This window comes from Thunnus maccoyii, chromosome 5 (genome assembly GCF_910596095.1).
Source record: "Thunnus maccoyii chromosome 5, fThuMac1.1, whole genome shotgun sequence".
Classification (NCBI taxonomy): Eukaryota; Metazoa; Chordata; class Actinopteri; order Scombriformes; family Scombridae; genus Thunnus; species Thunnus maccoyii.
This window is the reverse complement of record NC_056537.1, coordinates 23,872,593-23,886,167: the sequence shown is the minus strand read 5'-3', so window position 1 is coordinate 23,886,167 and position 13,575 is coordinate 23,872,593. Positions and strand designations below refer to the sequence as shown.

General features: G+C 40.1%; 1 protein-coding gene across 3 annotated transcripts in view; it reads left to right on the top strand.

Annotated features, from left to right (window-relative positions):
* ptprja (protein tyrosine phosphatase receptor type Ja) overlaps positions 1-13,575 on the top strand; it is a 48,187-nt gene that overhangs the window by 13,339 nt on the left and 21,273 nt on the right. The window contains exons 1-11 of one of the 3 annotated variants that reach the window (XM_042412651.1): positions 4,582-4,675; positions 4,872-5,132; positions 5,320-5,580; positions 6,117-6,377; positions 6,565-6,825; positions 7,365-7,625; positions 7,822-8,082; positions 11,566-11,826; positions 12,014-12,274; positions 12,814-13,074; positions 13,261-13,521. In XM_042412651.1, coding sequence (XP_042268585.1) covers positions 4,922-5,132; positions 5,320-5,580; positions 6,117-6,377; positions 6,565-6,825; positions 7,365-7,625; positions 7,822-8,082; positions 11,566-11,826; positions 12,014-12,274; positions 12,814-13,074; positions 13,261-13,521 — 2,560 coding nt within the window. In that variant the 5' untranslated portion in view covers positions 4,582-4,675; positions 4,872-4,921. Of the gene's footprint in view, positions 1-2,316; positions 2,339-2,594; positions 2,784-3,029; positions 3,291-4,581; positions 4,676-4,871; positions 5,133-5,319; positions 5,581-6,116; positions 6,378-6,564; positions 6,826-7,364; positions 7,626-7,821; positions 8,083-11,565; positions 11,827-12,013; positions 12,275-12,813; positions 13,075-13,260; positions 13,522-13,575 lie in introns of those variants that run through there. The other 2 variants (XM_042412649.1, XM_042412650.1) reach the window with 2 other exon arrangements.

Here is a 13,575-nt window from a genome sequence, read left to right as displayed (position 1 = left end):
AAGACAAGAAAGAACTACTTGTTGCAAGCAAATCATGGAAAGAAAAAAAAAATACACTCAGTTGCCAGTTTATTGCAGTAGGTACACCCAGTTAACACTAACACAGTCTAATACAACAGCTTTATAATAAAGCAGAAATGAACAGTTGATTTATCGATTACCTCGAAAAATTATGTATTATTTATCAATAATTAATCGTTTAAGTCTTTTATCAAGCAAAAATTCCAAATATTATCTGGTTCCAGTTTGTCCATTGTGAACATTTTCTGCTTTTCTCTGTTTCATATCATTGTAAACTCTGAGTTTTAGACTGTTGGTCAGACAATAAGACAATAAGACATTTGAAGACATCTTTGGGTTTCTGTTTTTTTATGATGGACATTTTTCATATTTTTTTGGACAATTTATAGACTACACGACTAGTCAATTAATAAAAAAAAAAAAACAATCGACAGATGAATCAGTAATGAGAATAATCACTAGTTGCAGCCCTAGTTGTAATGACTCTTATTTTGGAGGCTGTAGTTTGTGGTGCTATTGAATTGTATTGTGTTATATATTAAGTTATTAAGTCTAATCTCACATTGATAAAAACTGGGTTGACGAATGACGAATGAAGTATAATATCAGTTTATTTTTAAATATATCCTCAAACAAACTGTATTTTCAGCTTACACCCTATAATTGAGTCTATGTCTTGTACAGTGAAACATACCTGCACTTGTCATTTTGTACTTTCATTTAAAAGTACACCCTGTCTGATGACCCCGATTAGGTCTTTTGTGATGCAGGACTGCAGTAATGACCACTCTGTCACTGTTAGGGAGAGTTATTGATTGGTCCTATCTGTGATCTTTTATGGGGGGAGAAGAGAGAGTGATGTAATTTGAGCAATGATGTCCTGTGTTTAATGTTTAGCTGTGTGGTAAACAGACTGAAAGGCAACATGTCAGCGAGTGACTCTAGACTGTTTAAGTTTTGGCTAATAAGTAATTTTGTAACCAGAGTTGTGTGTTAAGTCCTGATAACCAGGACACAGGCGGTAACCAGAGTAGAGATATGGAAAAAGAGGTGTATGGAAATAAAGTTGTAGGCCCACATGTGATATTATTGTTTGCTATGATCAGCATTTGTTTGTAATCTTTTTGGGGCGTTTAAGATGAGTCACCCAGATGCAATCCTACGAGCAGGAAGAACAGTATCCTTAATAATGATTACCAGAGTTTACTTCCTTGTTTGTACTAACTGGCGTACAAACATGATCTATTCGTCAGTTACAATGGGACTTTATCCCATAATACAGAGCTTTTGGGTGTTAATTTACATCACGGAAGAAGGACGTGCAGCAATGACTAAAACAAATGAAGTTGGAGCTATATGACCTACATGGATTTGTGGATTTTACATAGCAGCCTTAAGGGGAGCATATCATTTATAAACTTATATATGGTGGTTATTTCACTGTCTGATTCTAGCATGCTTAGACAATATACTTAAATTTGGCTTCTTTTAGGCCAACAAAAAAAGTAATAAAGAACTAGGGCTGGATATCAGTATCTGTGCCTATGCAGATACGTTACTTTGAGCAAATAAAACCATGTTTTTTCAAGCATGACCCTTCCATATTTAACTCTGAAAAGAAAAACATAACATCTGGTGAAAAAAACCCTTTTTTGCTGACCTCCAGTAAGGTCATTTCTTATCTTGCTGCAGTGATGTGCAGGTGTATTGTGACATCACTGTTGGGTGTGGTTACAGGTGTAACAGAGCACATTTCTGTCAGAGGCCTGAAACATTCAACCACAGAGGGCAGTAAAGCACTGCTTTTCTGACTGCTGTTACTGCACATTGCTCTTTAAAAAATACATTAAACTGCTTGATGTTTCAGTGCAAAATGAAATAAAAAATGCTTCAGTACAATAATGTCTTCAGTTAGTAATGTTGCCTTATTTTAATCAGGAAACATCTGATCAAATATGAGAAAACCCAACCCAAACAATGTGACCAGAAAGGTGCATCACTGTGTCGTCTCACTGGAGGAACCACATCTCATATCATGTGTGGCATGGGGTTATAAAAGGTTGTTATTTAATAAACCGAGGAAATCTTACCGCTTCAACAAGAGTTCCATTTAATGATTTCAAGGCTTTCATATCAGGCTTGTTCTATCAGTCGTCACTAACTTCTCTGACGCCCTGTGACATTGAACAGGTGGTTTGGTTTCTGGTTGATGCTTTGAGGTTGTTCCAAACTCAATACTGACCTCTTCTGGTGCAAAATGATTTACCTTGTTTTTCTCTGTCTTTATCCCTACAGAACTCCCGAGCCGCATGTGCCGGTAAGTACAGACTTGCTGTTTCCCTATTTAGTTTCATGTGCCACATTTCTGTTCATTTGTCTCTGCATATTTAAAGAAATACAAGCTCTCACACAGTACCATATTTGGTGTTTAATGTAGGCTTGTTAATTACTTCACACCTGTCAAAGAAGTTTTTTTTAAGAAATTTTGCTTTTTAAAAAATCTAGTTGTGCTCATTTCTTCTTTTTGGTCTTGTTTTTCTTCTTGTTCTTGTCCTCGTTCGCCTATCTCATAGATGGTGAATGTGACAGCAATCAAACAATATTGTTAACAACAGACACAACAGTCACGATTCAATCTAAGCCAAACTGCACCTTATCGGTTTCAAACATATCTGGAAATGGTACGCTAGTTGGTCTGATTCCTGGAGCTGTCTATAATATCTCCATTGATTGTTTGAACTGCTGCAAAGTGGTCACAACTAGTAAGTCAATTTACTTTGTCAAATCACTTGTATTCCAGTCATCAACAATTACTTTATACAGTGAATTATCTAAAGCATGTTATATTAAAGATTCAGCATCTTGTTGTTTGTACGACTGCAAACAAAGTGCTCTCAGTATGAATAAACAGAAATAAGAGATGATAATAATGTGTTACACATATGATGAGTGATGAAGACCTAAAATACCAATATTTTCTCCCCTACCCACCTCTCTGTCACTCACAGGGCCTGCAGTAGTCAGCGGTCTTAATGTCACTGGAATCACAACAACCTCTATAAATCTCACCTGGACTAAATCAGAGGGAAACATCTCCTTCTATAGAGTACAGTGGACAGGTGGAGAAACCAATCTGACTGTAAATGTAACTGAAACATCTAAAACCATTACTGACCTGAATCCTGGGATCCAGTACAAAATATCTGTAACTGCAGTGGCAGATGATGGCCTTACTGAAGCAGCAAGTGCAGAAATTTCTCAGCACACAAGTAAGTATGCATTTAATTTTGGCTTACATTGTAAGATGATCAATAGAATTCTTATTGTCTGACTCCAAATATCTGCAAATAACTGTGAATATTTGTAGCATTGATTGAGTGCATTTAAAAACGATCTACTTCCAGTGTAACCATTTTATGACATTTGGACAAAAGTTTTTGATCTATCAAAGAGTCACATTGCTCAGCCTTTTCCTTCAAAAAGACTCTTACCATTTATTCGCTCTCAGATTCAGAGGATATTTACATTAAGTTATATTTTCAACTTTCCTATGTAGTGTTTTTCATGTGCTTTGTCATACACAAATTACACAGAGCCTGAAGTAGTCAGGAATCTCACTGTCAGTGAAATCACAACATCCTCTATGACTCTGACCTGGACTAAACCAGAGGGAAGCAGCTCCTTCTATAGAGTACAGTGGACTGATGGAAATATAAATCAGAGTTACATTGTCAGTGTAACATTTAACACCATTACTAACCTGACTCCTGGTGTCCAGTATACAATAAGTATTACTGCAGTGGCAGATGATGATCACACTGAAGGACAGAGTACCACTGTTTCTCAGTACACAAGTAAGTAAGCATTTAAATGTAGTTCATACTGTCAGCTAATGACAGTCTGCTGAGGACACCTGGTGAAGGTGAGACAGGTAGTGATTGTGTTGACTGCTGGTGCAGGTAGCAGATGCAGTGATGCTGCTGTTGTTGTTCTGGTTTATGGATAAGTGAGATCACATGTCCAGTTCTGTTTTTGCTAAAACTTTGAGATTATGGTACAGCAGCTGAAATGAGGTTTCTTCATAGGGTGGCTTGCCTCACATATCATTGTAGGGTTCAGTAAGTCTCTATGTCAAGCTGCTGTTACTCTGTTATAAGATGAGTCAGCTGATGTGGTTTGGTCACCTGTGAAGGATGAAGGTGGATTCTTTAACACAAGGATGCTAGATGAACTTGCAGCTGCATGGAGGCAACTTGAAAGTGTTTCTGGTGCAACGAGGCTCTGGCTGCACTGTTATCACTGTGACTTTGACTCAAAGAAGAATTTAATAAAGTTACAATGTAGTGATTTTAAAAACTCTTCATTTCCCCTTATGACACCTCCTCCCTCACAGAGCCTGAAGTAGTCAGGAATCTCAGTGCCACTGAAATCACAACATCCTCTATGACTCTGAAGTGGACTGAACCAGAGGGAAGCAGCTCCTTCTATAGAGTACAGTGGACTGATGGAAATGCAATGAGGAATGACAGTGTCAGTGAAACACATATAAACATCCGTGAGCTGACTGCTGGAGTGCAGTACAATTTTACAGTCACTGCAGTGGCTGGAGATAACAAAACAGTAGGACAGGCAAAGACAATTTCACTGTATACAAGTAAGATGTGTCATACATCACTAACTGCATTTATTATTATATGTTGCCATTATGGATGCACCATTAGTGGTTCTCCTCCAGTTAACCTTTCTAACATATAATTTACATTGTTTTTTCTTATGTAGTGTTGTGCCTGTTAATTGTATGTTTCACTGTCATCTTTTCTCCTTTGCATCCACCTCTCTGTCACTCACAGAGCCTGAAGTAGTCAGGAATCTCAGTGCCACTGAAATCACAACATCCTCTATGACTCTGAAGTGGACTGAACCAGAGGGAAGCAGCTCCTTCTATAGAGTACAGTGGACTTATGGAAATGCAATGAGGAATGACAGTGTCACTGAAACATATATAAACATCAGTGAGCTGACTGCTGGAGTGCAGTACAATTTTACAGTCACTGCAGTGGCTGGAGATAACAAAACAGTAGGACAGGCAAAGACAATTTCACTGTATACAAGTAAGATGTGTCATACATCACTTTCTGTATTTATCAATATATGTTGCCATTATATCCAGTTTAAGCCCTCCTCCAGTTAACCTTTTTAACTGTGGTTTCCATGTTGTTACCTCTGTACTTGGTCTTAGATGAATTATATACCACTGTCATCTTTTCTCCTTTGCGTCCACCTCTCTGTCACTCACAGAGCCTGAAGTAGTCAGGAATCTCACTGTCAGTGAACTCACAACATCCTCTATGACTCTGACCTGGACTAAACCAGAGGGAAGCAGCTCCTTCTATAGAGTACAGTGGACTGATGGAAATATAAATCAGAGTTACATTGTCAGTGTAACATTTAACACCATTACTAACCTGACTCCTGGTGTCCAGTATACAATAAGTATTACTGCAGTGGCAGATGATGATCACACTGAAGGACAGAGTACCACTGTTTCTCAGTACACAAGTAAGTAAGCATTTAAATGTAGTTCATACTGTCAGCTAATGACAGTCTGCTGAGGACACCTGGTGAAGGTGAGACAGGTAGTGATTGTGTTGACTGCTGGTGCAGGTAGCAGATGCAGTGATGCTGTTGTTGTTCTGGTTTATGGATAAGTGAGATCACATGTCCAGTTCTGTTTTTGCTAAAACTTTGAGATTATGGTACAGCAGCTGAAATGAGGTTTCTTCACAGGGTGGCTTGCCTCACATATCATTGTAGGGTTCAGTAAGTCTCTATGTCAAACTGCTGTTACTCTGTTATAAGATGAGTCAGCTGATGTGGTTTGGTCACCTGTGAAGGATGAAGGTGGATCCTTTAACACAAGGATGCTAGATGAACTTGCAGCTGCATGGAGGCAACTTGAAAGTGTTTCTGGTGCAACGAGGCTCTGGCTGCACTGTTATCACTGTGACTTTGACTCAAAGAAGAATTTAATAAAGTTACAATGTCGTGATTTTAAAAACTCTTCATTTCCCCTTATGACACCTCCTCCCTCACAGAGCCTGAAGTAGTCAGGAATCTCAGTGCCACTGAAATCACAACATCCTCTATGACTCTGAAGTGGACTGAACCAGAGGGAAGCAGCTCCTTCTATAGAGTACAGTGGACTGATGGAAATGCAATGAGGAATGACAGTGTCACTGAAACACATATAAACATCCGTGAGCTGACTGCTGGAGTGCAGTACAATTTTACAGTCACTGCAGTGGCTGGAGATAACAAAACAGTAGGACAGGCAAAGACAATTTCACTGTATACAAGTAAGATGTGTCATACATCACTTTCTGTATTTATCAATATATGTTGCCATTATAGCCAGTTTAAGCCCTCCTCCAGTTAACCTTTTTAACTGTGGTTTCCATGTTGTTACCTCTGTACTTGGTCTTAGATGAATTATATATCACTGTCATCTTTTCTCCTTTGCGTCCACCTCTCTGTCACTCACAGAGCCTGAAGTAGTCAGGAATCTCACTGTCAGTGAAATCACAACATCCTCTATGACTCTGACCTGGACTAAACCAGAGGGAAGCAGCTCCTTCTATAGAGTACAGTGGACTGATGGAAATATAAATCAGAGTTACATTGTCAGTGTAACATTTAACACCATTACTAACCTGACTCCTGGTGTCCAGTATACAATAAGTATTACTGCAGTGGCAGATGATGATCACACTGAAGGACAGAGTACCACTGTTTCTCAGTACACAAGTAAGTAAGCATTTAAATTTAGTTCATACTGTCAGCTAATGACAGTCTGCTGAGGACACCTGGTGAAGGTGAGACAGGTAGTGATTGTGTTGACTGCTGGTGCAGGTAGCAGATGCAGTGATGCTGCTGTTGTTGTTCTGGTTTATGGATAAGTGAGATCACATGTCCAGTTCTGTTTTTGCTAAAACTTTGAGATTATGGTACAGCAGCTGAAATGAGGTTTCTTCACAGGGTGGCTTGCCTCACATATCATTGTAGGGTTCAGTAAGTCTCTATGTCAAACTGCTGTTACTCTGTTATAAGATGAGTCAGCTGATGTGTTTTGGTCACCTGTGAAGGATGAAGGTGGATCCTTTAACACAAGGATGCTAGATGAACTTGCAGCTGCATGGAGGCAACTTGAAAGTGTTTCTGGTGCAACGAGGCTCTGGCTGCACTGTTATCACTGTGACTTTGACTCAAAGAAGAATTTAATAAAGTTACAATGTCGTGATTTTAAAAACTCTTCATTTCCCCTTATGACACCTCCTCCCTCACAGAGCCTGAAGTAGTCAGGAATCTCAGTGCCACTGAAATCACAACATCCTCTATGACTCTGACCTGGACTGAACCAGAGGGAAGCAGCTCCTTCTATAGAGTACAGTGGACTGATGGAAGTGCAATGAGGAATGACAGTGTCACTGAAACACATATAAACATCCGTGAGCTGACTGCTGGAGTGCAGTACAATTTTACAGTCACTGCAGTGGCTGGAGATAACAAAACAGTAGGACAGGCAAAGACAATTTCACTGTATACAAGTAAGATGTGTCATACATCACTAACTGCATTTATTATTATATGTTGCCATTATGGATGCACCATTAGTGGTTCTCCTCCAGTTAACCTTTCTAACATATAATTTACATTGTTTTTTCTTATGTAGTGTTGTGCCTGTTAATTGTATGTTTCACTGTCATCTTTTCTCCTTTGCATCCACCTCTCTGTCACTCACAGAGCCTGAAGTAGTCAGGAATCTCAGTGCCACTGAAATCACAACATCCTCTATGACTCTGAAGTGGACTGAACCAGAGGGAAGCAGCTCCTTCTATAGAGTACAGTGGACTGATGGAAATGCAATGAGGAATGACAGTGTCACTGAAACATATATAAACATCAGTGAGCTGACTGCTGGAGTGCAGTACAATTTTACAGTCACTGCAGTGGCTGGAGATAACAAAACAGTAGGACAGGCAAAGACAATTTCACTGTATACAAGTAAGATGTGTCATACATCACTTTCTACATTTATCAATATATGTTGCCATTATATCCAGTTTAAGCCCTGCTCCAGTTAACCTTTTTAACTGTGGTTTCCATGTTGTTACTTCTGTACTTGGTCTTAGATGAATTATATATCACTGTCATCTTTTCTCCTTTGCGTCCACCTCTCTGTCACTCACAGAGCCTGAAGTAGTCAGGAATCTCACTGTCAGTGAAATCACAACATCCACTGTGTCTCTGACCTGGACTAAACCAGAGGGAAGCAGCTCCTTCTATAGAGTACAGTGGACTGATGGAAATATAAATCAGAGTTACATTGTCAGTGTAACATTTAACACCATTACTAACCTGACTCCTGGTGTCCAGTATACAATAAGTATTACTGCAGTGGCAGATGATGATCACACTGAAGGACAGAGTACCACTGTTTCTCAGTACACAAGTAAGTAAGCATTTAAATGTAGTTCATACTGTCAGCTAATGACAGTCTGCTGAGGACACCTGGTGAAGGTGAGACAGGTAGTGATTGTGTTGACTGCTGGTGCAGGTAGCAGATGCAGTGATGCTGCTGTTGTTGTTCTGGTTTATGGATAAGTGAGATCACATGTCCAGTTCTGTTTTTGCTAAAACTTTGAGATTATGGTACAGCAGCTGAAATGAGGTTTCTTCACAGGGTGGCTTGCCTCACATATCATTGTAGGGTTCAGTAAGTCTCTATGTCAAACTGCTGTTACTCTGTTATAAGATGAGTCAGCTGATGTGTTTTGGTCACCTGTGAAGGATGAAGGTGGATCCTTTAACACAAGGATGCTAGATGAACTTGCAGCTGCATGGAGGCAACTTGAAAGTGTTTCTGGTGCAACGAGGCTCTGGCTGCACTGTTATCACTGTGACTTTGACTCAAAGAAGAATTTAATAAAGTTACAATGTCGTGATTTTAAAAACTCTTCATTTCCCCTTATGACACCTCCTCCCTCACAGAGCCTGAAGTAGTCAGGAATCTCAGTGCCACTGAAATCACAACATCCTCTATGACTCTGAAGTGGACTGAACCAGAGGGAAGCAGCTCCTTCTATAGAGTACAGTGGACTGATGGAAATGCAATGAGGAATGACAGTGTCACTGAAACATATATAAACATCAGTGAGCTGACTGCTGGAGTGCAGTACAATTTTACAGTCACTGCAGTGGCTGGAGATAACAAAACAGTAGGACAGGCAAACCCAATTTCACTGTATACAAGTAAGATGTGTCATACATCACTTTCTGTATTTATCAATATATGTTGCCATTATATCCAGTTTAAGCCCTCCTCCAGTTAACCTTTTTAACTGTGGTTTCCATGTTGTTACCTCTGTACTTGGTCTTAGATGAATTATATATCACTGTCATCTTTTCTCCTTTGCATCCACCTCTCTGTCACTCACAGAGCCTGAAGTAGTCAGGAATCTCACTGTCAGTGAAATCACAACATCCTCTATGACTCTGACCTGGACTAAACCAGAGGGAAGCAGCTCCTTCTATAGAGTACAGTGGACTGATGGAAATATAAATCAGAGTTACATTGTCAGTGTAACATTTAACACCATTACTAACCTGACTCCTGGTGTCCAGTATACAATAAGTATTACTGCAGTGGCAGATGATGATCACACTGAAGGACAGAGTACCACTGTTTCTCAGTACACAAGTAAGTAAGCATTTAAATGTAGTTCATACTGTCAGCTAATGACAGTCTGCTGAGGACACCTGGTGAAGGTGAGACAGGTAGTGATTGTGTTGACTGCTGGTGCAGGTAGCAGATGCAGTGATGCTGCTGTTGTTGTTCTGGTTTATGGATAAGTGAGATCACATGTCCAGTTCTGTTTTTGCTAAAACTTTGAGATTATGGTACAGCAGCTGAAATGAGGTTTCTTCACAGGGTGGCTTGCCTCACATATCATTGTAGGGTTCAGTAAGTCTCTATGTCAAACTGCTGTTACTCTGTTATAAGATGAGTCAGCTGATGTGTTTTGGTCACCTGTGAAGGATGAAGGTGGATCCTTTAACACAAGGATGCTAGATGAACTTGCAGCTGCATGGAGGCAACTTGAAAGTGTTTCTGGTGCAACGAGGCTCTGGCTGCACTGTTATCACTGTGACTTTGACTCAAAGAAGAATTTAATAAAGTTACAATGTCGTGATTTTAAAAACTCTTCATTTCCCCTTATGACACCTCCTCCCTCACAGAGCCTGAAGTAGTCAGGAATCTCAGTGCCACTGAAATCACAACATCCTCTATGACTCTGAAGTGGACTGAACCAGAGGGAAGCAGCTCCTTCTATAGAGTACAGTGGACTGATGGAAATGCAATGAGGAATGACAGTGTCACTGAAACATATATAAACATCAGTGAGCTGACTGCTGGAGTGCAGTACAATTTTACAGTCACTGCAGTGGCTGGAGATAAAAAAACAGTAGGACAGGCAAAGACAATTTCACTGTATACAAGTAAGATGTGTCATACATCACTTTCTGTATTTATCAATATATGTTGCCATTATATCCAGTTTAAGCCCTCCTCCAGTTAACCTTTTTAACTGTGGTTTCCATGTTGTTACCTCTGTACTTGGTCTTAGATGAATTATATATCACTGTCATCTTTTCTCCTTTGCGTCCACCTCTCTGTCACTCACAGAGCCTGAAGTAGTCAGGAATCTCACTGTCAGTGAAATCACAACATCCTCTATGACTCTGACCTGGACTAAACCAGAGGGAAGCAGCTCCTTCTATAGAGTACAGTGGACTGATGGAAATATAAATCAGAGTTACATTGTCAGTGTAACATTTAACACCATTACTAACCTGACTCCTGGTGTCCAGTATACAATAAGTATTACTGCAGTGGCAGATGATGATCACACTGAAGGACAGAGTACCACTGTTTCTCAGTACACAAGTAAGTAAGCATTTAAATGTAGTTCATACTGTCAGCTAATGACAGTCTGCTGAGGACACCTGGTGAAGGTGAGACAGGTAGTGATTGTGTTGACTGCTGGTGCAGATAGCAGATGCAGTGATGCTGCTGTTGTTGTTCTGGTTTATGGATAAGTGAGATCACATGTCCAGTTCTGTTTTTGCTAAAACTTTGAGATTATGGTACAGCAGCTGAAATGAGGTTTCTTCACAGGGTGGCTTGCCTCACATATCATTGTAGGGTTCAGTAAGTCTCTATGTCAAACTGCTGTTACTCTGTTATAAGATGAGTCAGCTGATGTGTTTTGGTCACCTGTGAAGGATGAAGGTGGATCCTTTAACACAAGGATGCTAGATGAACTTGCAGCTGCATGGAGGCAACTTGAAAGTGTTTCTGGTGCAACGAGGCTCTGGCTGCACTGTTATCACTGTGACTTTGACTCAAAGAAGAATTTAATAAAGTTACAATGTCGTGATTTTAAAAACTCTTCATTTCCCCTTATGACACCTCCTCCCTCACAGAGCCTGAAGTAGTCAGGAATCTCAGTGCCACTGAAATCACAACATCCTCTATGACTCTGAAGTGGACTGAACCAGAGGGAAGCAGCTCCTTCTATAGAGTACAGTGGACTGATGGAAATGCAATGAGGAATGACAGTGTCACTGAAACATATATAAACATCAGTGAGCTGACTGCTGGAGTGCAGTACAATTTTACAGTCACTGCAGTGGCTGGAGATAACAAAACAGTAGGACAGGCAAAGACAATTTCACTGTATACAAGTAAGATGTGTCATACATCACTTTCTACATTTATCAATATATGTTGCCATTATATCCAGTTTAAGCCCTCCTCCAGTTAACCTTTTTAACTGTGGTTTCCATGTTGTTACTTCTGTACTTGGTCTTAGATGAATTATATATCACTGTCATCTTTTCTCCTTTGCGTCCACCTCTCTGTCACTCACAGAGCCTGAAGTAGTCAGGAATCTCACTGTCAGTGAAATCACAACATCCTCTATGACTCTGACCTGGACTAAACCAGAGGGAAGCAGCTCCTTCTATAGAGTACAGTGGACTGATGGAAATATAAATCAGAGTTACATTGTCAGTGTAACATTTAACACCATTACTAACCTGACTCCTGGTGTCCAGTATACAATAAGTATTACTGCAGTGGCAGATGATGATCACACTGAAGGACAGAGTACCACTGTTTCTCAGTACACAAGTAAGTAAGCATTTAAATGTAGTTCATACTGTCAGCTAATGACAGTCTGCTGAGGACACCTGGTGAAGGTGAGACAGGTAGTGATTGTGTTGACTGCTGGTGCAGGTAGCAGATGCAGTGATGCTGCTGTTGTTGTTCTGGTTTATGGATAAGTGAGATCACATGTCCAGTTCTGTTTTTGCTAAAACTTTGAGATTATGGTACAGCAGCTGAAATGAGGTTTCTTCACAGGGTGGCTTGCCTCACATATCATTGTAGGGTTCAGTAAGTCTCTATGTCAAACTGCTGTTACTCTGTTATAAGATGAGTCAGCTGATGTGTTTTGGTCACCTGTGAAGGATGAAGGTGGATCCTTTAACACAAGGATGCTAGATGAACTTGCAGCTGCATGGAGGCAACTTGAAAGTGTTTCTGGTGCAACGAGGCTCTGGCTGCACTGTTATCACTGTGACTTTGACTCAAAGAAGAATTTAATAAAGTTACAATGTCGTGATTTTAAAAACTCTTCATTTCCCCTTATGACACCTCCTCCCTCACAGAGCCTGAAGTAGTCAGGAATCTCAGTGCCACTGAAATCACAACATCCTCTATGACTCTGAAGTGGACTGAACCAGAGGGAAGCAGCTCCTTCTATAGAGTACAGTGGACTGATGGAAATGCAATGAGGAATGACAGTGTCACTGAAACATATATAAACATCAGTGAGCTGACTGCTGGAGTGCAGTGCAATTTTACAGTCACTGCAGTGGCTGGAGACAACAAAACAGTAGGACAGGCAAAGACAATTTCACTGTATACAAGTAAGATGTGTCATACATCACTTTCTGTATTTATCAATATATGTTGCCATTATATCCAGTTTAAGCCCTCCTCCAGTTAACCTTTTTAACTGTGGTTTCCATGTTGTTACTTCTGTACTTGGTCTTAGATGAATTATATATCACTGTCATCTTTTCTCCTTTGCGTCCACCTCTCTGTCACTACAGAGCCTGAAGTAGTCAGGAATCTCACTGTCACTGCATTCACAACATCCACTGTGTCTCTGACCTGGACTAAACCAGAGGGAAGCAGCTCCTTCTATAGAGTACAGTGGACTGATGGAAATATAAATCAGAGTTACATTGTCAGTGTAACATTTAACACCATTACTAACCTGACTCCTGGTGTCCAGTATACAATAAGTATTACTGCAGTGGCAGATGATGATCACACTGAAGGACAGAGTACCACTGTTTCTCAGTACACAAGTAAGTAAGCATTTAAATGTAGTTCATACTGTCAGCTAATGACAGTCTGCTGAG